The following is a 23666-nucleotide window of genomic DNA, read 5'->3' as shown; positions in this document are numbered from 1 at the left end:
GTATATAATCAACTACTTCACCTAGAGCAAGGGCATAACATATGCATATGGCCTGCTTTTTGCTTCTTGCAAGGGTTTCAACAATATCCTTGACGCCGCGGTTCAGCGTTACAGTATGATAACAGCGCTTGTCTTCAACGACGCGATGCATGTGGTCAGCGTCTACTGTTTGTTCAATACCAAAAGCATGTTCAGATATCCTCACGTCTTATTCTGTGATGCTATTCAGGCATGCGAAGAGACGATGTAATCATCAATATATACCTCCTACCACTCACTTCATGAAGAGTAATATACATCCATCCTGATGATGAAAGACTGTTATCGGCTTCATCTGCAAAAGGAGTCTCATGAGATACATTCACTGGTATAACAAATCCTCAATACACGCTTATAAGAAGTCGCTCTATATACTAGTGGCACAAAAAAATTACAAACGATGATGCAACGACGGCAATGACGCATCCGACACATGTGACGACGGAGACGTAGAAACCTCCAACTTCAGCGCCTCCACCAACTTCCTCCACCCCCTCCACCCGCGAACCGCATGCTTCTCAGGGGTCGCCGGGTCCGGATCGGCCAGCGTCCTCGAAAACAGCTCCAGCGACACCCACCCCTCAAACCCGAGCTCAAAGAAGGCCCGTGCCACATCTAGCACGGGCAGGTATCCGCCGTGGCCCTCCTCAAAGGGGAACAGCCTTGCATTCCGCGACCAGCTCATGCGAGGTGGCTGCCCTGGCACATGGAACGGGTGGTTCTCGTCCAGCGGGGCAGACAGGCGCTCCCCGTCGACGATCTGGATGTAGAAGACTTTTGTGGCGTCGACCTGTTCCCGCAGCCGCGACAGCGAGGCGGCCAGGTCTGTCTCTGCGTGGGGTGTTTTGCCGGAGGGTGCGGCTGGGTCTGCGTAGACGCGGGCCGCGAGGTTGAAGGTGTCGAGGCAGAGCCCGAGATTGGGACGGTTGGCGGCCGAGACCGCAGCCCAGGCTTGCTCCCAGGTGGAGATGTGGGTGCCCCAGGCGAGGGCCTCATAGACGAAGCGGAATGGCGGCGACTGGGCGGCGCCGAGGTCTGCGATGCGCTGGAGGTCGGAGATGATAATACCCAGATCGCCTGTGGTGCGGGGGGCGCCGGTTGCTGGGTCAGGCGGGAGGAAGTTGGAGGGGATCTGGATGAGGTCTGTGTTGAGGATGTGGGCGATCTGGAACCATTTGGGGAGCTTTTCGGTGAGGAGGTGCTCGGTCTGGGTGCGGTCGAGGAGACCCTCGTAGAAGAGGAAGGGCTGCAGGCAGATGATGGAGAGGTGGAGGGAGTCGCAGAGCCGGCGGACCTCGTGCGCGGCGGCGATGTGGCAGCCGTTGAAGCTGGAATGGGCCAGGCAGTCGAGGTCGTCGAAGAAGAGCTCGATGCCTTCGTAGCCGTGCCGCGAGGCTTGATGGAGCTTGGTGGGCAGGTCGTGAATTCCTGGCCGGCCCAGCGACATGGACCCGATCCCTAGGCGGTTGGGCATTGCAAATGCAGTTGTTCCGTTGTCTCTTCGGAAGATGCACTGTCTGCAATAGGCTAGAGGATGTGCGGTTCAACTTTCTCTCAGGTTATGTAGACGGTGCCAACAGTTCACTTTATTTGCGAATTGAACGCGTCACACCGAGCGCCGACGCCGATCGATAGCGGCAGCCAAGACAGACTTATCATTATCGTATCTTCAGTACTGACATTGAACTGATATGTTCTCTTTTTGTAGACATCTCTCGCATAAACACGGAGCTGTGTCTCAGAAGCTTGTTCTCATCAGCGTTGGGATGGCGCCGGTTAAGCGTTTACCAGGTGTAGTGTTTATCCCAGCGTTTACCCCTCAGGATCCGCGGGGCGCCAAGTCTTAGCCGTCTGCATGTACATGGAGCTACATGGCAAAACAATCAGTGCATCATTCATGAAATGCTCTTCCAGAATAAACTCGAGACGAGTAGTGCGGTAGTGCACCTGTCACGATTCCATACATGCATCCACATGCATATCGAATATGCAGATTGCATATTCTCCGGAATCGGCATTGGATGATTTATCCCAGACTAATGGCATTATATGACTCTTCCGGCTGTTATTTATATCGGTCATGATTGACATTGTGTCATCGACAACGTGAGGGGATATTGAGGATATACTCTACTTGACTATCGCTACAGTCATGTCCCTCCGAGTCATCATCGTCGGCGCCGGCCTCATCGGCCCTCGCCACGCCCAATCCGTCATATCCAACCCATCCACAGAGCTCGTGGCTCTCATCGACCCAGCCAGCAGCGCTGCCCACATTGCCTCGCAGCTAGACACGAAACACTTCCCATCCATCTCCGCTATGCTGGCGGCCATCCCCAAACCCGACGCCGCCATCATCTGCACCCCAAACCACACCCACGTCCCTATCGCCACGGAGCTCCTCACCCACGGCATCCACGTCCTCATCGAGAAGCCCCTCAGCGACAGCCTCGACTCCGCCAAGTCTTTGCTAGCTTTCGCCCGCCGCCCCGAAAACAGCCACCTGACTCTCCTCGTCGCCCATCACCGCCGCTTCAACCGCTACGTCGAGAAAACCAAGCAGATCCTGGACAGTAACTCCCTCGGCAACCCTATCGCAGTCAACGGCCTCTGGACACTCTACAAGCCCCCCGCATACTTCGCCCCGCCAACGGACTGGCGCCGGACCTCCCCCGCCGGCGGTGTCGTCCCCATTAACCTCGTCCACGATATCGATACACTGCAGTATCTGTTTGGTCCTATCAGTCGCGTGCACGCTGAGAAGACACCACGACAGCGAGCTAACCCGCCCCATGAGGTCGACGAAGGTGCTGCGCTGATTCTGTGCTTTGCGTCGGGTGTTGTAGGCACGTTCCTCGTCTGCGATGCGACGCCCTCCCCGTATAACTTTGAGATGGGGACGGGGGAGAACCCGCTGATCCCTTCTCCTCCTTCTCTGGAGGGAAGTGGTGGTAGGGCGGACTTCTATCGTATCTTCGGCTCGGAGGCGTGTCTGAGTGTGCCTGATATGAGGCGGTGGAGTTATGATGGGCGGGCGGAGAAGAGTTGGACTGAGGAGTTGGCTGTGGAGAGGTTTGAAGTAGACCTAAAAACTGTACCATTTGATTTGCAGCTGGCGCATTTTGTGGAGGTCATCAAGGGGAGGGAGCGGCCGAGGTGTTCTGGGGAGGATGGGTTCCGGGCGTTGATGGTTTGTGAGGGGGTGAGGAAGGCGTTGGAGACGGGGGAGGTAGTGCATTTGTCTGCCATTGATACGTAGTTATAATACATACTCTTCTGGTAATGAGCGAGCATGTACAAAGGAGTCGACTTATACAGTCCCCCGGATGGGCTTGAATATTCATGCGAGCGATCGTATGTTACACCAGTGTTGCAGCAATATCAATTACTATATGTCTGAATGAATTGCAGACTGTACATAAACAATGTTAGACCTTGGGCAAATGCTCTGGCACGTGCTCCACCTGCTGGTCACCCGTCTTGCTATACCCCGACTCCTCGATATCATGCCTGAACCGTTCCTCGTCTTCCCGAAGTCTGGCCAGGACCGTCTCATGGGCACGCCAGATCGGCTTTGACTCAAACAAGGCATCCATGCTCTCCAGCGGAATGCCCTTGGTTTCAGGGATGAGGAAAAACACAAAAACGATGGACAGCACCATCAGCGAGGCAAAGAAGAACCACACGCCGTACTCCATCTTGGCAAACATCTGCGGCGTGAAGCGCGAGATGAGAAAGTTCCAGAACCAGTTGGAGGCGGCCGCGCAGGCCTGTGCGAGGGAGCGCATGTTGGGCTCGAACATTTCCTAACAGAGTCAGTGAAACCCTTGACGCAGGTGGATGAGGGGACCTACCGAATTCATAACCCAAGGAGTTCCGTTCCACGAGGGAGTGTAAAAGACGGTGTAGAGGTAAAAGAAGAACATGGCCGCAATGCCGCCGCCTGTCATCTCCTGGGAGGGGTGATGGGCCGGGTCGGCGATCTTGATGTAAGCGCCAACAATAAACAGACAGACTGCAGCGCCTGCAGCTCCGATGAGCAGCAGCAGACGCCGTCCCACGCGGTCGATCAGGTAGAGGAGCCAGACAAAGGTGACCACCGTCTTGACAACTCCGAAAATACCGGTGCTGAACATGCTGGTGTTTGCGCCCTGCAAACCAATACTCTTGAACACCGTGGGACTATAGTAGTTGATGGCATTGATGCCACTGCCGTTCTGCCAGAAGAAGAGCATGCTTCCCAGGAAGAGGCGATACATGACCTTCTTGTTGGTTCCGGCAGCCTTGAAGGGCTTCCAGAAGCCAAGGCCGATGGTGGCGCGCTGCTCCTCCAAGGCCTGGTCAACCGCGCCGATCTCCTCGATCATATATATGTGATCCGCAGGCAGCTGGCGGATCCAGGCGAGATTCTTGATGGCATCTTCCCGACGTCCGCGGGAGAACAGCCAACGCGGAGACTCCTTGAGGAAAACTGCACCGATCAGGAGGAGACCGGATGGGATCAACTGGACAGCAAAGGGAATAATCCACTGCTTGTGGCTGGGAGCCAGCGTTTCACTAACGCCGTACTACACAACGTTAGTATGTTGATGAGAGGAACGGAACATAAAAGGACATACATTGATCCAGAAGCCCACCAGACCACCAATCTGCCAGCCCAACTCGTAGACGCCAACCAGTCGTCCTCGAATGGAGGGTGGAGCCATCTCGGAGATGTAAATGGGAGTCATATTTGAGCCTGCACCGACACCAAGACCGGCCAGCACGCGCCCTCCGTAAAGCAGGCCCAGTCCCCGATCACCGTCGGCCCCAAGCATGAGACCAGCGCCGAGGGTGAAAATCGAAGCGGCAAATATCAGACCCCATTTCCTCCCCCAGAAATGACCGATGGGGTAGGCGAAGAAAGCCCCAAAAAAGGCGCCAGCCTGGTAGCAGGAGACGATGTTGGCGCTCACCAGATTGACCGCGGTTTTACTCATGGTGTTGAAACCAAACTCCTCCCTGAAAGAGCTGAGGGCAAGAGTGGTCCCGATAAAGGCACTGTCATAGCCAATCATGCATGATGTGAAGGAGGCCACTGCGGCCAGCAGGTAAATCCTCCAGTTGTAGACTTCCTTTGGAGTTGGCCGATCTTCGACCAGAGCGAGGATGGACATTTGGGCAATCTATGACTCCAGATACGATAATGTCAATTGAATGGTACTAGGGGTGACTGGCAGGTGAGAAGAAAGTCGATGGAGGCATCAACTTCATCTAAATAGCCAGCAAGCCACAGCTGGGGATAAACAGTCCACGCGACGAAGAATCCGGGGATAGAAAGCGTGGAGATGTGGAGGCGGAGTGAGTTGCTAAGAACTCTGGTTAAACCATTAAAGCGCCATAATGCAGTGGAAGGAGAGCATTCGGAAGAAAGAATATTAAACTTTGCATCGTCTAAACGTTTAACAATAAGAATGCCGGTCGTCCATAGCACCCTTAGCATCCGGGGACGAACTCCGATACCGCTGAGAGTAAGTGAAAGAAAGGCTGTAGGATCCGAGCATACTCAGATTATGACTCGTCGTCAATGGGTCCGTGTCTGGAAAAGGGATACGCCGGCTGAAGTTGAGTTTGTGGAACGACTCTTGAGACTTGAAACTGAGAAATGTGGTTCCCCACGGGGCAATCCATGTGGCGATCCAGCAGTGCAGAAGCCAAGCACAGGGCGGAAAAGCGCTCTCCCCGTGAGGCAGTTTACCATTCGTATTATTAGTGCTTAAGCCAAACTCCTAGCGTAGCTTGGCACTCGGATGTCGTCCGAGAGCCAGCTGATTAGAATTGATTCTTTTCAGTATGGACGTTCGCTTGATGAGATGAGATCATGACAATAATTTGATAACCTTGAGTTATGTGAGTGATAAAGGTGATGCTGAAATGAGAGGAATCCGAAGAAGAAAGTGATGGAGATGGGAGAAAGACTGGGGATGGCTAAGCAAACATCCGAGTCACGGGTAGCTAAACGTTTCTCCGGGATGCAACTACGAACTCACTAGTACAATCTACGTCCTAGGTAGTATGTTAAGTATCAAGTTTCCATACATCATCTATTTCCAAGCGTGAATTGTACATCGATCTCAACCTGGATACCGTCAAGTATCCTCCTGCTGCAGCACCATGGCCTCTCAGATCATGGATATCGTCTCAGAACAACAGCCACCAGAGGAACCCATCAGCATTCCCGACCACTTCGATGGAGTAGCATACCTCTACGGGCATCCTCTGCTCAACTCCCTATCTCCACCTCTCCATCAAACAATATACCAAGCCCTCAATCTGAACTGGACCCAGATCCCCCTCTCCAGCGTCTACGGGACATCAGAATCCTACCCTCCACCATACACCCGCTCCCCCCCGATCCCCAAATTCCTCGCGTCCATCAAGTCCAACCCCAAGTTCGTCGGCTCCTCCGTGACCATGCCCTGGAAAGTCACCATCATGCCACACCTCGACGACCTCACCGAGGACGCCCGCCAAGCCGGCGCCTGCAACACCATCTTCCTCCGCCCTGAAGCAGACGGCTCCACCTCCTACGTCGGCACAAACACAGACTGCATCGGCATCCGCGAGGCTCTTCTCCAAAATTCCACCGGTGAGGATGCCTTCCGCAACAAGCCCGCCCTCATCGTCGGCGGAGGCGGCACCGCACGCTCAGCCATTTACGTGATGCGCAGGTGGCTCCGCTCCAGCACAATCTACATCGTCAACCGTGATGCCGCCGAAGTAGCTGCCATCCTGGAAGAAGACAACCAGCGCAACCCCTGCCCGAACAAGGCGGCGCTCGTCCATGTGACGGATCCCGCGGTGGCGGCTCGTCTGGAGCCTCCTGCCGTCATTGTCTCGGGAATTCCCAATTACCCTCCCAAGACGCCGGGCGAGATCCAAGCGAGGGAAGTGCTACGCGCGTTTTTAGGCCCGAGCCCTGAGACGCCGTCTGACTTCAAAGGCCCGATTCTGGAGATGTGCTATCACCCGGTGCCGTGGACGGAGATTGCGCAGTTGGCCTCGACGGCTGGGTGGAAGGTGATTCTCGGCTCGGAGGCGTTGCTCTGGCAGGGGTTGGAGCAGGCAAGGCTGTGGACGGGTAGGGATGTGGTTGCTGAGCCTGGGCTGGTGGATAAGGTCAAGGAGGTGGTGGGCAAGTTGATTGCCGAACGGGTGCCATCCAAGTCAAATCTATAGCCTGCATGTATGATAGATTGCTGTACATAGACTGTTCTCTAGCGACGAATACATCTCCATGAAGCTTATGCACCAGGTCGTGTATAATCCAACTCCCTCACTCGCTTCCACACTTCCCTCACAGTTCTTTCCTGCGTCTGCCTCCCCGTCTCGGTCTCGGACGGCCCAGCCGGCCGAATAGCCAAATACAACCGACCGCCCATGCGCACCTCCTCTATGGGATCCGTCTCGGGATTCGCAGGCGGGTTCGCCGTCGTGACCAGCCCCCCGGCTTCGAGCAGAATTGCTATCCCAGCAGCCACATCCCTGTTCCCACCCACAAATCAGCCAGTGTTTTCAAAGTTGAAGTGGAAAAAAAGAGGATATACCACTCCCAACAACCCCCCTCCCACCAAATATCGACCGCCCCCATAGCCGTATACGCCAGATCCAACGTCGCACTCCCCAGACTTCGCACCCCGTGCACCATTCCCCCGCTCTCAGCAGCCATATTCACAAAACTCTGAACCTTGCGCGACAGGTTTCCCCCGGGAATATCCCGTCTGTCCTTGCCCCACTCACACGCAAAAATACACCCCCTCGGCGCGGTGGGTGGCATCGGCGGGATCGGGGTGCGGCGAAGCGGCAGACGGCGCGAGCCGCGGGGGTCGTTCAACCAGGCGCCGCGGTTGACACAGGAGGAGAAGAGCTGGTTCGTGACGGGGGCGTAGATGACCCCGATAACTGGGCGGTGGGCTACCAGAAACCCGATCGAGACGCAGAACATGGGGAAGAGGTGCGTGAAGTTGACGGTTCCTGACCAGCTTAGCTTACCACTACCCTAGCTACAAGTGAGTGGGTTGGAAGGAAGGAGGGATACCGTCTAGAGGGTCGATGCACCATGTTGGATGTGCGTCGATGAGGTACTCGCGTGATTGACCCTGTGCGTAGGTTTCTTCGCCGAGGAATCTGGTTGGCGAACTGTCAGTGTGCGCTTGGTGGAGGAGCAGGTGAAGGGTGGTCTGGACAGACTTGTGCTTGGGGTATCTAGTCTGAATGGCGGTTTTGATGAATGTTTCCACGTCTGTGATTATAACTTAGTTCACGATGTTACTCCTTTCTGGTAGATGGATGCGGTAGATTTGGGATACCCTCGTCAGTTTGCGTGACAATGTCAACCGCGTTGTCCTTCTCTGAGTATGCGGATGCGGTCTCGCTGTCGCTTGCGATCTGCTTCTCGATGCGCTCGAGGAGAAGATCGCCGGCCTTGCGGCCGAGATCGATCGCAAAGGCGTAGATCTCGTCTAGTTGTGCTTGGGTAAATTCTATGGCCATCTTGTTCAAGTTCCTCTTGAAGTATGGATTGTGTATGTAGATGGGAAGATAGTTGAGTAAGAGAGATCGCAATGAAGTCAATGGACTGGATGTCCTCAAGAAACGAAGAAACCCGTGAGTAACCGCACCGGATATTTTGCATAGCGAGAATCATACCACGGAATACTGGTAATCGACTGGGGAGATTGTATCCATATTCTACCTTAGAGATCTCAGATGACCGCTCATCGACAGGCTACGAGGCCAGGCCACTCTCGACCTTGGCGTATGAAGCATTACACCAATGACACGATTAATAGGCAATAGATGTGGAATTTCTCTTCATGATAATTACAGTAATTGCTATACATCTCCTCTCATCCGATGCAGTTGGTCAGTAGGGCCAGCTCCCCGGTTGAGAGCGGCCTGTTACTGTAATTCTCTCCGGCAAAGCGCTCTTCCCTCGGGCTTTCGTTTCCCCATACTCCAAGGAAACCACCCCGCAATCCACATCATTAGGCAATATGTAGTCTCTGGATGTTTACAACAGACAGATAGATTATCCATGGTATAGAATAAGACAGCCGATCTCGTAGACTGTATAGATCTCACTTCCTTGCAACCACTACTTTCAATCCCGCTGTAAGAACCTCAAACCTAAACATCAATCGACTCCGCCATGGGCAAATCAATCCTCCTCATCAACGGCCCCAACCTCAACCTCCTCGGCACCCGCGAGCCCCAGATCTACGGCAGTACAACACTCGCCGACGTCGAAGCCTCCTGCAAAGCCCACGCCGAGTCGCTAGGCGCCACCCTAGCCGTCTTCCAGTCAAACCACGAGGGCGCAATTATCGATCGCATCCAGGCCGCCCGCGGGACCGTCGACGGCATCATCATCAACCCCGGTGCATTTACGCATACCTCTGTGGCGATCCGGGATGCGCTGCTCAGCGTAGAGATCCCCTTCATCGAGCTGCATGTGAGCAATGTGCATGCGCGCGAGCCGTGGAGGCACCATAGCTATTTCAGTGATAAGGCGGCGGGGATTATCGTTGGATTGGGGGTGTATGGGTACAAGGTTGCCGTGGATCATGTGGCGTTGAACTTTAAGGAGAGGGCGCTTTTGTAGCGGCATGTCGGCTAATTCATTTCGTATACCCTATGTACATCCGTATCAATGCACATCAAGCGTCAGGCTCAAATACAGTTCATGATGCCGCCGTTTGTAACGACTGATGTTCTGTTCATCGCTTCTGCTGTGATTCACGCCGTATGACTGTAGAACCCTCGGGAAGTTGCTGGGTCTGTGCCAGAAGAAAAGGCTCCTGACTGGAGTACGAGTATAGCTCTGAAAACCCGGCGTCAGGGACAAACCCCAGATTCTGCATAAACTCGGGCTGGTGGTCACCCCTGTCCAGTCATCAGCATCGGCCAGCAGTCGACATGCGAAAAGACGTCACTCACTTCTCGGTACCGTCCAACGATGCCAGCTCGTCAAATAATGCATCAAGATCTGGCGCAATCCGCGGTCGGCGTAGAGATGCATATCCTTCAATATCAACAAATGTCCCAAGGTGCAGATTCGGATCACTATACGTCTGCTGGTACTGGGGCGTGTTTACGGGAAAGGGTGATGGTATGTCTGGTATTGTACTTCTGTCATTGATGAGTTTTGGAGCGGACGAGATCGAAGAACGAGGTCCCTGGGTGGGGATTTGTAGTTGGGCAGCGTGACGCGTAGGTCCGGCGGTTCCCCTGACGGAAGGTGTGGGTAAAGACAGAGCAACGTTGCCTTCGACATTCGGCGTCCTTGCCCAGGCACTTGTCAAGAACGAGTCCGGTGTGGAGAACATAGCCCGAATCTCGTGTTGTCCACTGCCATCCAAGGGCCGCAAGGCAGGATGGCCAGCCATACTGTCCGACAATGCATCTCGAGCAGGTGCATCAACGTTATGTAGATGACTCAACCGGTCAGCTGCTGACATCGGTACGATCGCATCCTCCACTCTCAGTGAGAAGCCAGCTCCCTCTGTAGCGCTGTCCTGCAACCATACCGTAGAAAGATGCGAGGAGTACGCTTCAAGTTTGTCCTTGAGGCCAAGATCAAATTCAAACGTCCCTGGCGCATCCTTCCTCTCCCCCGGGGAGATACCGAACGTCAAAAGCATTCCAAAAATTGGGCTTGTCGCCGCCAGGCTATAAGTTTCCATGTATTTCTGCAACAGCAGCAGGAGTCTCTTTAAGCTCTCAATCGCACGACTCTTTCTCGTGTCTGACATGTGTTTATCCCCCTGGCGTAGAGTATCCAAAGATAAAGCAGTGACGCAGCTTTCAAACATCATTTCCAATCCAAATACATGAGGCGAGGCAAGCCTTGTCGGACTTTGCAAGTCAACACGGTAGCTTTTAGGGAGGGCCGACACCCAATGTTGTAACTGGCGTTCTAGCGCCTCGAGTTGTGGTGTCGGATTGCTCTCCAATTGCTTTGTGCAAGAAGCCTCGTTCAAGATGCACATCAAAGAGACCAGCCGGTTGAATGTGCTGAGAGCATGAAGAGGCCCACGGTGGGAAGGACCACGCGACGATTCTGGGGGCCGCAGACCGGTCTGATCTTCCCAAGGATGCCATTCCTCCAGACCATCCTCATTGATCGGGCCGGTCTTGACAAGATCCTCTTTGCGTAGCGACGGTGCCTGACCAGTCTTGATGGCAATCAGTGTTTCCAGTACGAAACAGCCTAAAAAGACATGCTTTGACCGTGCCGAGCCCTTCTCATCTCCAGCCATGCCAGTCAGTGGGGATCCCAAACCCAGCCACCGTGCAGTTCGAACCGCTTGCCCTACCAGCATCCATGCAGCATTCCATTCTTGTTGTCCGAGTTTAACTAAGGATAATATCAACAGCGCCTGCACATGCCCAATCTCATGCATGCCGTCCTCAGCGGGTATCAACGCTTTTGCCGTGGCGTACAGCTGACTAGAGCGTGGCCGGTTATTCAGACCGGCCATCTGACGGGTGGCGGCGATAGACCTCTCTTGCATGGACGCCAGAGTTAAAACTGCCCAAAGGGCAGCATAGTCCCCGGACCCTGCGGTCCGAGGCGAAATTTGCACATTATCTTCAGACTGCCGGAATGCTGTTCGAAGTATATCATGCTTCTCGAGAATGGGAAACCAACACTGTGTGTAAGAAAAGTAGACATCAAGCAGTGTCCACACATTGGAGGGAAGTCGAGGGGCGTTTGAGGCTTGTGATTGTATGAGAGGCGGCGACAACAGGTTCCCTGTAGAGGCGCCAATGGTATCTGAACTGAGGACTGTCTGGATGCCGCTGTCTTTTGTGATACGAGGTGGCGGGTGACTGGGGAAAGGTCCAGATGAGGGCGTTTTGGAAGGAGATAGACCAGTAGTCTGTGATTCTCGATACGCATCCGTGACACCTTCAGGTAGCTGCCACTCAAGGGTGTCCGAGAGCGCGCTGCTCCCCCCAGCTTCCGGAGAGTCCATCTCCCCAGGTCCACGAATTGCCTTGTCCTGTTCCTCTTCGGGCTGGTCCAAAAAAGTCAACATGCGCTCTATCTCTTTGAGAACAATGCTATTCTTCCAGGACGAGACAAGGTCATCGGAACCCTCCGCCTCTTTGCCCATATTAGCCAGGTGACTCGGCATATTGGCTGCCCTGAGCAAGGCGCGGACCGCCTCCTCGCTCCCCTTTATCTTGCAAAAGACAAGCCCCCATAGCAACTCCAACGTGCGAATGTATCCGGTCGGCAGGCCTCGCTTCTTGGGGTTGGTCTTATAGGTGCAAGGTCGGCATAATGATGCGCAAGTCGAGCAGACCGGCTGCACCCCATCGCATTTATCCTTTTTGGAGCGACAGCTGTCACAGGCACGCGACACTCGCTGCCGCTTGGATTGCGCGGAATTGTCGTCAGCAGCCATGCGTCTGGCATCTTCGTCGGCGTCGGTCAATCGCCGTTTTGACCTGCTACCGGCCTCTGGGGCTTGGCGCATATCGTTGCTCATGTTTTTCTGTCCAACGGGCCACTAGAGTGTTCTGGACGCATAGTCATGTTTGGCCTGTTATCGCCGAGATGAACGCTTTGCCGGACGTTGATGTGATTGATCGACCTGTGTCTTTGCCGCTTGAGTTTCGGGGAACAGGTACATAATCTAGCCTCGTTAAAGGCAAGCTCTTCCTAATCAGATCAAGACACGTATGAAGCTAAATCCAATTGGAGATAGAATGTGTGGTATCAGAAATGTGTGTCTCGTTTGCCAGGGCGGAGAAGAGAAACTTGAGGGAGGCCTCTTTTGCTGGGAGGTCGGGGAGAACCACAAACTGCTTACCCGCGGCGGCAGTGATGCTAGGTCTTGGCTCATACGTACTCGGTTGATGTCAGAATAGTAAAATTAATATTTGTCTCCTGTCAGGAAATACTACATTCGATATAATTCCAATGGTCGCCTTCTGATTGAGCAAATTAGCAAATGCTGCCAGACCCTAGAACTCCGGGGATGATGGCCCCAGGCATCCATTACTGACCTTTTCGATCTCCGCGGGGTAAATTACGTAAAGTGACAGTATGATGCGCGGCAGAGTGTTTGTCCGCTGTGCCTCAGGCCACCAGGCACGAAGGGGTCTTCCCCTCCGGCCACGAAGAATTGAGGACAGTCTGACGCTGTCATACTATCCCTCGCAGCTTGCACTATTTTGTGTGGCCGCTTCACTTCTTTTGGATCCAGGAGGAATATCGTACGGTCGAATTTGATTGGCGTCTTCTCATATTAATGGATACATTGGTCCTTTCGTCCTGACCGCTCACCTTGAATCATCCCTCACTCGCAGCTTCTTTCAATATGTGCAGCTTTAGAGTCTCCGAATGCTCATGATCTTCAAATCCAAGTCTTCCTTCAAACGACATGTCGATCCTAGCGAGGCCGGCAAAGCGCAAGTTGGATGAGGTTGAAGGGCTGGAGGCACCAAATCGACACCTTTTTACCCGGGGCAGTCGCATCGCCTCAGACGCGATCCAACCATCAAGCCTCACATCTGGACATGATGTTGCTCTTCCTAGGCCCGATTTTTTCCCGAGGCAGGAACAGTCGGATGCGTGTGGCGAACATCATTGGTACTCAAACTCTCCGCGCACTTTGAACTCGAATCGCGCATCCCCAACACGCCTCGGAAGTCCTCCTGAAACACAGAGGATTTTCTCTCCTAATGCGTCGATTGTATTGATCGGTATCCGTGGTACGGGAAAGTCCAGTCTCGCCGTCATTCTCGCCGCGACCTCAGGAAAGCGAATGATTGATGCGGATCAATACTTCCAGCAGGTGACGGGTCGTTCCCGGGCTGCATTCAAGAAGGAATATGATCTCGCCGAGTATCGTCAGCAGGAGGCCCGAGTGATGGAGTCAATGCTTGCAGAACACAAAGAAGGGTGCGTCATTGCGTGCGGACCGGGATCCATGGAGCGCAGCGGGCAACAATTGCTGCGAGAATATGCGAAGACGCATCCTGTCATTCACATTATTCGAGACTCCGAAAGCATTCAGTCGTATTTGAAAGCCTGGGATACGGTCAAAGTCCGTCGGTTTCTAGAGCTTTCTGGCCCGGTATATCGGGGGTGTTCGAACCTGGAGTTTTTCAATGTCTCCGAGAAGGGTCTCACGGACTACGCAGGGAAAGACAACCATAACCACTCGCCGTTGGAGTTGGAACTCGATCAGCGATCTCAAGCCTCCACTCCCTTCTTGACTCTCAAGCGGTTGCAGCGCGATTTCTTGAAATTTGTTGCCTTTGCAACCGGGGACAGTACCATCCTGAGTGGTCAGCAAGCGTCGTTTCCACTGTCGATGCAGCCGGTTGAGTCTCGTATGTTCACCTACGCTGTGACCGTGCCAATATCATCCTTGTTTGAGCGGGAATTAGACATCGAGGATCTGGAATCCACCGCCGATGCGTTTGAGCTCAAGGTGGATATAACGGAAGCTTGTTCCGACGACCAAGGCATTGACTCGGCTCTGGCAGACAGAATAAGTCAAGCTGTGGCGACTATCCGACGGAACATAGTCATTCCCCTGATATACCATGTCGAAAGTAGTTTGAGCCTTGTAGGTTCCCCTGTGCAACACAACGGGCCCTTACGCCGCTCGGACGATGCATACCTGAATCTTAGCAAACACGGGTTACGACTAGCTCCTGAGTACTTGACGGTTGATCTCTCCTATAGCGATGATGTTCTATCACAGATTATTGCTTCCAAGGGGACGAGCAAAGTGATTGGGCATTTTGCATGGTCCCAGCCTTGCCCAAGAGGTTGGGAGGATGCGGAACCACTGGCAATGTACGAACGAGCCAGGCGACTAGGATGCGATATGGTTCGATTGACGCAGCCGGCAACGACAATTGAGGATAATTTTGCTGTTGAAAGATTTCGTCACCATGTCAGAGGTCTTCCGTGGCAGCTACCCGTGATAGCTTACAATACCACCCCTCTAGGCAGAATGTCGAGCTGCTTCAATCCCATTCTCACATCCGTGACCCCTGCACCACTGTTACCGGAGATGCAGTCCAAGTCATTACCCTGTCTCACCTTGCGTGAGGCGCAAGGAGCGCTCTACGCCTCGTTCGCTCTTGATCCGATGCAGTTCTTTGTTTTTGGCGCGAATGTCACATATAGTCTGTCCCCTGCGATGCACAATGCAGCCTTCCAGGCCTGTGGGATACCGCATAAATATACGATTTACCAATCGCCTTCCCTGCGAGGTTTGAATGAATTGGTCGAGAACCCCTATTTCGGCGGGTCAAGTGTCAGTCTACCCTACAAGACAGAAGTCATTCCTCTTCTCGACTCCATGTCACCGCATGCTCGGGCTATAGGAGCTGTGAACACACTGATACCGATCCGGAAGTTCCCTGATGGCGTTGACACCGCTATTGAGTCTTCTCTTTATCTTGAGAAGAGCCGGGCCGGCCCAACGAAGGCGTTGCACGGAGATAACACCGATTGGATTGGGATAGGAAATTGCTTTCGAAGAGGCCTATCTCCCGCCAATGCGATCCGTCCTTCGTCCACAGGCTTGGTTATCGGAGCCGGCGGTATGGCTCGGGCGGCAGTGTACTCAATGATCCACCTCGGGGTGCAAAACATCTTCGTCTACAATCGTACTATGGCCAATGCAGAGAAGTTGGCTCACCACTACAACCGACAGAACCTTCTGGCACACGGATGGGGAGGCCCGAATTCTCGCTCGAAAGTCCACGTCCTGCAGTCTTTGCAGGATAACTGGCCTGCCGATTACAAGCCACCGACCGTGATTTGCAGCTGCATACCTGCTCATAGTATCGGAGGAGTGCCAGCTCCCAACTTTCAACTACCTTCTCAGTGGCTTGGGAGTCCTACCGGAGGCGTAGTAGTGGAGGTAAGTGAACTGATCCAAGCATTGCGTTAAGAGACGAAGACTAATATCATGCAGCTGGCCTACAAACCTCTCAATACCCCAATCATGAAGCAAATGCGTGCCCTCTCCCATCGAGGCTGGGTTGCCCTTGATGGACTTGATGTTCTCCCAGAGCAGGGGTTCGCGCAATTTGAGCTCTTCACGGGTCGCCGTGCTCCGCGGCGAATAATGCGCAGGATCGTGTTGCAGGAATACCAGGAAGTGGAGGGACAAGAAGAGCAAAGCGCTCTCCAAAGTAGATTGGAAAATCTAGATGGACAGCCTACGTGACCCAGTCTCTCCAGAAAATGGATTCAAGAAACTCTGGCATTTCGTTCGGACAGTACATGATAATTCCGAAATGGGCGGATTTCTCTATGGCCGAAGATCTCACTTTCTACAACCAGGGCAGGTTCTGAAAGGGAGATGCACGATCAAAGCTCACCTGCATGTCCACTACTTCTTGTTCTACGCCAAGCAAAACGGTTGTGTATGTGGTCAGAGGCACGCTGCAAGCGAAAATCAACGTGTCATTCACTTCGTAGCAGCTACCGTATCATCCATCGACCAGAGTCAATTTTCGACAACTTGAGAACACCCTTCCTCATCAGATCCCGACACCAGCTTAACAAAGGCAATCTCGTCGAGGTCACACTCTCAGTTCTTCCGAGGATCCGGCAGTAGTCCAGGCCGAGCCACCAGCACAAAGTTCGCACAGCTCATCCTCGCTTGATCTGACATCCGATGCACGACAATGGACCGATTCCCGAAATAAGCAGGCTCACCCGGCTCCGTCGACAGGTAGAGGTCATTGTACTGCGCTTCAAATCCCTGATGATCCGCTGTGACAATGGGCCCGTGTTTCCCGCTCAGGTCGCCGATCTGGCAAGTCTGCGGGCTCGTCATGTTGCAGGCGGTCTTGTTCCCCCGTCGGTACGGGTCGAAAGGGCTACCGGTTTTGTAGCAGTCGCCGTCGGCGGGGACGGGGTCCTCGTGGATGGAGTATGCTGCGCAGGTTGCGTCAGTCAATGCAAGGAACTAGGAAGGAACTACGTACCTAGAGCTTCATTGTCGGGGATACCCCAGAAGTCGGCGTGGACTTTGACGCCGTCGCCCTCCCGGGGCGCGAAGAGAGTGATCCAGCCGCGGACGGTGGTGTCCTGCCTATGTGGAAGGGTGGCCTCGTACAGAGCGTCGGCGCGGGCATTCGTCACGACGGGGGCAAAGGTGCCGTTTGGAGAGACGGCGAGGGCGGTTGATGAGAGGCTGAGTCTCAGAAGGAGAAGTGTTGTGGCGAGGAGAGACTGCATGTTGTCGCTCTGGTCGCGATTTGAACGAGACGTAGTCTGTTCGCTTTACCAATCGTCTCAGAAGCAATCAGGTTTCCTGGTTGAATAATATTGAATTCAGGGTTGTCCCTGGTCCCTCGCCTACAAGGGCGACTGGAGGAGGCGACTGCGTTTATATTCAACCCTTGGAAGGAGTCAAGGAGCCTGGATGCATCTAGATGTCTGCAGAACTCAAGAACAAAGAGTCACCACTCGATAGGTCGATAGGTATCGAAATAGTAGCAACATTTTTACCCTGCCTTCTGCTCCTGATTGCAATTCATAGATTCATTGGCCGGAACGCCCCTGCCATGCGGAATGCACGCGTTCTGCCACAGTAATACATGCCTCTTTACTCCCAACGTCACAGGCTTATTTGCCCCCGCAGTATGTCTCACTGCTACCGTAGGTTTGAAAATGCAATGCTCTGGCTATTGCTGGTTGGTGGGATTAATGCAAGTTGCATTGGAATGAAAGACGCGGTTATGCGGTTGTGCTTCCGAAAGACACGCGAAGAATGTGGCTGGGTAACAGTGCCTATGATCGTCATCGTCCATTGAAGCATACCTATGCATACCTATTATTCAGGTCAGTTGAGAGGTATTGCTCTCTCCGTCTCGTCGGTCCAACTCCGTTGCTTCCATCCATTCCGGGCTGCTACATATCTGCTCGGATTGGGGTCGTTCATCGTACCTTCACCAGGAACATCTGTCTACGCCAGGAAACTCGAGAGCAATCAGTCAGTGAGACATACGTGGAACGTAAATAAATGGACAACAGAAGAGCCAGTATGGCATTGAATGATCAACAGAAGTAGAACTCCTCGGCAACTCCAGAGGCCAGTTCCCCTCATCGGAGTGCTTTAGCCCGGAATCCTGATCTGCAGGCAGGATTGAATATAACAGTGACTGATTATCGGGCCCCGCATCTCCTGGGCCATATCGTTATTATCCTATCGGTAGTAAAGACGTCCCGCAGCGTTCTAGAGCCTTGTACTCGTACATCCGAATCCTCGGATTTCTCCCCGTGTGCTCGCTCTAAGTCAGGCGCAGCAGCTATGCTTCTGTTTTTATCCAGACGAGGCATCGGACGGTGTCCGGTCCCACGGACGGATTATTTATTTAGGATGTCGCTAGGTCGTGGTACTGACTGACATCGAACCACATCATACTACAATGACTCTCGCCCAAGGCCACTACGTGATTCAACTCCCCGTAACCCCCCAAACAATCGGGGCCCTAAATCCCCGGGGCATCGCCCAGCAATGGCTCACGAATTTGGAGATCCAACTGGGCACATCGCCAGTCTCCCAGGTCAAGCTTTCAGAGCTCTTCCACAAAGACTCGTGGTGGCGCGACCTGCTAGCTCTAGACTGGGACTTTCACACCATCCACACCGTCTCGGAGATCGAGAAGTACATCAGTCGTAACCAGCCACGGGCCCGTCTCGCGGCCTTCCGTCTTCAGCATGAGGGCAGGTTTCAGCCGAAAGTCGAGACGCCGGTTGAGGGTTTACAGTGGATCTCGTCGATGTTCTTCTTCGAGAGTCGGGTGGGACGCGGTGCGGGCGTTCTGCGATTGACTCAGGACGAGGCCGGTGTGTGGAAGGCATACTCGATCTATGCGAGTTTGCAGGAGTTGAAGAGCTTCGAGGAACCTCTGGGTCTGCGACGGCCCGAGGGGACCACCCAGTCGATGCCGGGGAATCCAGGCAAGGTGAACTGGCTGGAGAGACGCCAGAGGCAGCTTGATTTCCAGAACGAGGAGCCTACGGCGCTCCTTGTTGGGGCGGGTACTCACCTCGCAATATCGCTGTCAATCGAATGAGCTGACAAGCCGTAGGACAAGCCGGTCTCAATACGGCCGCTCGGTTGCAATCACTGGGCATCTCATGCCTCATAGTCGACCGCAACGAAAGAATCGGTGACAACTGGCGGAAGCGGTACAGAGTGTGTCCATGTTCACTTCTTGATATCGATTTCCGTAATTCCGCACCTATGCTGACTGCCCAAGACCCTTGTGACGCACGACCCGGTAGAGTTCACGCACATGGCCTACCTCCCCTTCCCTCGGAATTGGCCCCAGTTCACTCCCAAAGACAAGCTCGCAGATTGGTTCGAAGCCTACGCCAGCATCATGGAGCTGAACATATGGCTCAAAACAAGCGTCAAGTCAGCCGTCTACGATGACGCCAAGGCCCAGTGGACGGTCACTGTCGTCCGCGGTGATACCGGTTCGGAGCGAGTCCTCCATCCCCGGCACATCATCTGGTGCACCGGTCACTCGGGGGAGCCCAAGATCCCCGTTTTCCCGGGCCAGGCGCACTTCAAGGGGACGGTGTATCACGGTAGCCAGCACCACGATGCATCCGACTATGACGTGAAGGGAAAGAAGGTGGTTGTTGTGGGGACCGGAAACAGCGGCCATGACATCGCGCAGAACTTCTACGAGAACGGAGCGGACGTGACCATGCTGCAACGCAGCGGGACATATGTCATCACAGCAGCCAAAGGCGTGTTGATGCAGCACGAAGGGCTGCACGAGGAGAACGGGTACGGCGTCTCTCTCAATACTGGAATTGAGCATCAACAAGCTAACGTACCCAGACCCCCCACAGAAGAAGCAGACATCATCTCCGAATCCCTCCCGTACCCGGTAAAGTTTGCTCTAGACGTGCACTTCACGAAACGCGCCTACGACGCCGAAAAGGACATCCTAGACGGCCTCAAGGCCGCAGGCTTCGAGCTGGATTTTGGCGTTGACGGGGCGGGTATATCCCGCGCGTACATGACCCGCGGTGGAGGGTATTACATTGATGTGGGCTGTAGCCAGCTCATTGCCGACGGGAAGATCAAGATCAAGAGAAGTCCTGAGGGGATAGCGGGATTCAATGCCCGTGGCCTACTCCTGAAAGACGGGAGCGCACTAGACGCAGAAATCGTCGTGCTGGCGACGGGATACGACAACATGCGAACAACTGTACGCAAGGTATTGGGCGATCGAGTCGCAGACAGGTGTAGGGATGTCTGGGACTTGGATGAGGAGGGCGAGATCAACGCGGTAGGTGAACGCATCTTGGACTGTTGGTCAACCATGCTGATGAAATGGACAGATGTGGCGACCAAGTGGCCATCCCGGATTCTGGTTCATGGGCGGAAACTTGGCCCTATGCCGGATCTATTCCAAGTTCCTTGCGCTGCAGATCAAAGCCATTGAGGGGGGTCTGGCGTCACAAGATCCCGTCCTTGCCAAACTGTGAAGCAGGAGGCTAAAGGGTGAGTATCAACATTAGGTGCAATGTCCGCAAAGGATAAAAGGCGAGCTGCACATATAACAGGAATGAGGTTATCCTGAGAATAAAATATGGGATAGGACAATCGAAATGTATATAGACAATGAAGACAAGCCAAACCAACGTCTCCAAACGACACTCATTAACTCATTATATCTTCTAGGCATGATGGTGAGATGGTCTCACCGGGACACGAGTCCTCTATGTACAAAAAGTCAAGAAGAGTAGACCTCTCCGCCGGACGCCATCTTTTCACCATGGGCAACAATCATGTACAGAGCAGGAGAGCAAACAAAGCTGAATCGCTGAACCACAGAAATATGTACTCTCTAGCCTTTAAGAGTCCCCAAGCACATCACTCGCGCCGTCGTCAATAATCATTTGCACATCCTTGATCGGGTGTAAGAGCATAGGTGGAAGACACATTCTTCCCTCTCCAGCCAATTCTTCCTGCTCGCCGCCGTCATTGTCGACCTTGTAGCCGAGCCACCGCCGCCAGAGATTTGGCGAGAAGCCAGCCGAGTAGAACCACGTAGTTCCGCGGAAGTTATGCTCCCGGTCACCGAACACAGAAGTCCGAGCACCACCAGATGCGCCGTTCCGGCCCGCGTTGAAAACGGATTCGAGGTACTTCGTCGGCCAGCGACGGTCGATGTACACAGAATGCGGCACGTAAACCGCCTTAAAGCCGTGATGCAACGCGGTGGTGGCAGGCCACATCTCAGAGAACATGGTATGTCGTTTCAGACTCGTCTCTTTGTGCATTGTGAGAAGCAGCTTGCGCGACAGTCGAGAGGCGGTGATAATAGCTGTCCGTCGAGGAGGCATACCGTTCTCCTTGTTGTACCCGGTCACATCATCGCGAAGAAGCCAGGTCGTGCCCTCCGGGTCATATAGCGGGTTGAAGACAATAAGGTCTGCCTCCTCACCTACGCCCCATTCGTTCTGATCCTTCTCCATCGTCGTCTGGGGGATGCCTTCTCCGTCCACCTCCAAGATGTCCCGCTCATCGGGTCGTTCGGGTCCCCAGATCGGCTTGTCCCCTTGACGATGGAGAGCAGATCTGTCTCCAGAGGACGGGTCGGAGCCATGTTTGGCGGCCGCGCTCCACATATTGTTCGGGCTATTGGTACCGCTCTCGGTCTGTACACGAACTGTATGTCGGAAATCCTCCCAGGATCCATGGACAGAGGGAACATAAAAGCGAGCATTTCTCTCCCACAGTAATTTCCGCGGCTGTTCCCGCGCCCAGCTGCCCACTTTGTCGAATAAATGGTACCAGTGGCCTGTGTATCGCACGTCCATCTCCCAGTTCCAGTAGAAGTCGTACTCCGGATGTTGGTAGGCAAAATACTGCATTGGCATGAACGTGCTGCGGTAGACACCGTGGACAGGCAATCCACGCGTCCATGTCTCTTCCAACCCAGGGTAGACGAGAGCCATCTGTTGTTCTGACCAAAGAGTACCCATTCCGCGGAATTCCTCGGGAAGAGCATCGTTGAGCACGCGCTCGTAGGTCTCGTCGTCCGACCAGATTTGCAAGTTTCCATCTTTGACATGGACTAAGAAATGAATGGTATACTCTCCTCCAGACAACAATGAGAGCTCCGAAATCAGCGAGCGCAAGTACAGAATGTCATCAGGCGTGAAGTGAAAATCGTGCCATGTCCGAATTACCACTGCCGTTCGAGGTAGACGATCCGCTTTCGACTGGGGCGCTTCATCCTTTTCCCGAGACGGAGCAGAGGACTTTGGAACTCCCACGGGCAAGGAGAGAAAGCGATTCAGCCGCGGCTGAGGGAGATCTTTGAACCGGTGGCTATTGAGGGCCACGCATCTGTTCTGAGCAGCAGCCCAGTCGATGTGACGAAAGTCTACGGGGGGCAAATCGTCCCACACACGTTCTGCGCCTTCACGGTGTCCCTCCAAGCCTGCACCGACACCACCTTTCCTAACACTGTATCCGAAACCGTAGGGACCAAGGCGACCATACCGTTCGAAGCAAACATCATCCTTGATACCTAGCATCTTATTTGACCCCATCACTGCATCCGGAAACCCACGGGGCACTCCAGGGTAATGTTGCACCTGTGGAATGCGAATAGTCTCCTGCTCATCGAGGAAGCATTCACGCTTCTCACCATACTTCTTCACGTACTCGTCTGATGCGTAATCTGGGTATGGTTTGAAGACCAAGCTCGACATCAACTCTTCCTGATCTCTGGTTTCAATGTTGGCCCGACCCTTTTGATTGTCCGAGCCCATGGCCATCTCCTCCATTCCGTCACTTGGATATTCGGGTGCCGACTCATTGCGTAGGGTCAATGTTCGAATACCACCATGATACCGTTTCAGAAAAGGGAAGCTCTCCCATTGCGGCGGTTTGGGCGCCACCTTTGGCAGTTCGAGCGCGACTTGCTTCGCGTTGGAGGTGATGGTGAAGCGGAAAAGGGTGAGGATGAACAAGACTAGTGCAGAGAATAGCGCAAGGCACAGGTATCGCATTATCCGATTCGGGACACGATAGTAACCAACCGGCACTCGAGAGCGCCGCGCCGAGGCGGCACTATTCAACATTGGCCGGCGCGAATTGGTAGAGGAAGAGGTGAGGGAGTCGTCGCCGCTATCCGACTCTATCGAACTGCGATGGTCATGCTGGGTATAATGTGTGCGATGCGGCTGCTTCTCAATGTCCACTGCATGATGGCGAGTGTCTGGAGTATAAGGCGAGGCATGTGTACCGGAGCGCTTCCTCGTCTGGTTGACCATGGTTCACAATGTCCCTGGGAAGGTGGTCATCAATGGTAGAAGTTTCCTATGAGCAATGTCACATAGAGTATAGGTGCGATGAGTGGGTCGATCGGTGGGCCAGCATCAATGCTATTCCAGAGGGACTAGTGACAAATGCAATGCCTTGTTTCAATGTCGGGTCAATCTGTTGTTGTAAACAGGAATACTTGTCAGTAAGAGGTATTGCATCTTGGGAAACGGAGAGAAATATATACCTTCAGAATAACCTCAGTTCAATCCGAAATCAATTAGTACGCAA

General features: G+C 53.8%; 11 protein-coding genes across 11 annotated transcripts; 5 read left to right on the top strand and 6 right to left on the bottom strand.

Annotated features, from left to right (window-relative positions):
* Positions 1–430: 430 nt before the first annotated feature.
* On the bottom strand, positions 431–1513 carry Aud_008409 (sugar phosphate isomerase/epimerase family protein; the record flags this gene model as incomplete). The annotated part of the gene is made up of 1 exon (XM_043293285.1): positions 431–1513. One exon carries the CDS (start codon positions 1511–1513, stop codon positions 431–433), a length of 1083 nt encoding a protein of 360 aa, XP_043149220.1.
* A 678-nt stretch (positions 1514–2191) lies between these two features.
* Positions 2192–3298, top strand: Aud_008408 (Gfo/Idh/MocA family protein; the record flags this gene model as incomplete). Its single annotated transcript, XM_043293284.1, has 1 exon — positions 2192–3298. One exon carries the CDS (start codon positions 2192–2194, stop codon positions 3296–3298), a length of 1107 nt encoding a protein of 368 aa, XP_043149219.1.
* A 169-nt stretch (positions 3299–3467) lies between these two features.
* Positions 3468–5195, bottom strand: Aud_008407 (sugar porter family MFS transporter; the record flags this gene model as incomplete). The annotated part of the gene is made up of 3 exons (XM_043293283.1): positions 3468–3845; positions 3894–4607; positions 4659–5195. 3 exons carry the CDS (start codon positions 5193–5195, stop codon positions 3468–3470), a joined length of 1629 nt encoding a protein of 542 aa, XP_043149218.1.
* A 997-nt stretch (positions 5196–6192) lies between these two features.
* Aud_008406 (shikimate dehydrogenase family protein) lies at positions 6193–7257 on the top strand (the record flags this gene model as incomplete). The annotated part of the gene is made up of 1 exon (XM_043293282.1): positions 6193–7257. One exon carries the CDS (start codon positions 6193–6195, stop codon positions 7255–7257), a length of 1065 nt encoding a protein of 354 aa, XP_043149217.1.
* A 65-nt stretch (positions 7258–7322) lies between these two features.
* On the bottom strand, positions 7323–8571 carry Aud_008405 (inositol monophosphatase family protein; the record flags this gene model as incomplete). Its single annotated transcript, XM_043293281.1, has 5 exons — positions 7323–7563; positions 7626–8052; positions 8117–8205; positions 8269–8320; positions 8388–8571. The coding sequence occupies 5 exons, from the start codon at positions 8569–8571 to the stop codon at positions 7323–7325; spliced, it is 993 nt and encodes a 330-aa protein (XP_043149216.1).
* A 658-nt stretch (positions 8572–9229) lies between these two features.
* Positions 9230–9682, top strand: Aud_008404 (type II 3-dehydroquinate dehydratase; the record flags this gene model as incomplete). Its single annotated transcript, XM_043293280.1, has 1 exon — positions 9230–9682. One exon carries the CDS (start codon positions 9230–9232, stop codon positions 9680–9682), a length of 453 nt encoding a protein of 150 aa, XP_043149215.1.
* Positions 9683–9797: 115 nt separating this feature from the next.
* Aud_008403 (putative C6 transcription factor QutA) lies at positions 9798–12578 on the bottom strand (the record flags this gene model as incomplete). The annotated part of the gene is made up of 2 exons (XM_043293279.1): positions 9798–9963; positions 10018–12578. 2 exons carry the CDS (start codon positions 12576–12578, stop codon positions 9798–9800), a joined length of 2727 nt encoding a protein of 908 aa, XP_043149214.1.
* Positions 12579–13475: 897 nt separating this feature from the next.
* Aud_008402 (putative quinate pathway repressor protein QutR) lies at positions 13476–16289 on the top strand (the record flags this gene model as incomplete). Its single annotated transcript, XM_043293278.1, has 2 exons — positions 13476–15980; positions 16035–16289. 2 exons carry the CDS (start codon positions 13476–13478, stop codon positions 16287–16289), a joined length of 2760 nt encoding a protein of 919 aa, XP_043149213.1.
* Positions 16290–16655: 366 nt separating this feature from the next.
* Positions 16656–17308, bottom strand: Aud_008401 (putative cytosolic Cu/Zn superoxide dismutase; the record flags this gene model as incomplete). The annotated part of the gene is made up of 2 exons (XM_043293277.1): positions 16656–17005; positions 17056–17308. 2 exons carry the CDS (start codon positions 17306–17308, stop codon positions 16656–16658), a joined length of 603 nt encoding a protein of 200 aa, XP_043149212.1.
* Positions 17309–18501: 1193 nt separating this feature from the next.
* On the top strand, positions 18502–20584 carry Aud_008400 (putative flavin-binding monooxygenase; the record flags this gene model as incomplete). Its single annotated transcript, XM_043293276.1, has 5 exons — positions 18502–19117; positions 19168–19274; positions 19339–19877; positions 19932–20385; positions 20438–20584. 5 exons carry the CDS (start codon positions 18502–18504, stop codon positions 20582–20584), a joined length of 1863 nt encoding a protein of 620 aa, XP_043149211.1.
* A 369-nt stretch (positions 20585–20953) lies between these two features.
* On the bottom strand, positions 20954–23386 carry Aud_008399 (DUF3405 domain-containing protein; the record flags this gene model as incomplete). The annotated part of the gene is made up of 1 exon (XM_043293275.1): positions 20954–23386. The coding sequence occupies one exon, from the start codon at positions 23384–23386 to the stop codon at positions 20954–20956; it is 2433 nt and encodes an 810-aa protein (XP_043149210.1).
* Between the last annotated feature and the right edge of the window lie 280 nt (positions 23387–23666).

This window comes from Aspergillus udagawae (assembly GCF_001078395.1).
Source record: "Aspergillus udagawae IFM 46973 DNA, scaffold_6, whole genome shotgun sequence".
In the NCBI taxonomy this organism is placed as follows: Eukaryota; Fungi; Ascomycota; class Eurotiomycetes; order Eurotiales; family Aspergillaceae; genus Aspergillus; species Aspergillus udagawae.
This window is presented reverse-complemented; position numbering and strand designations above follow the sequence as displayed.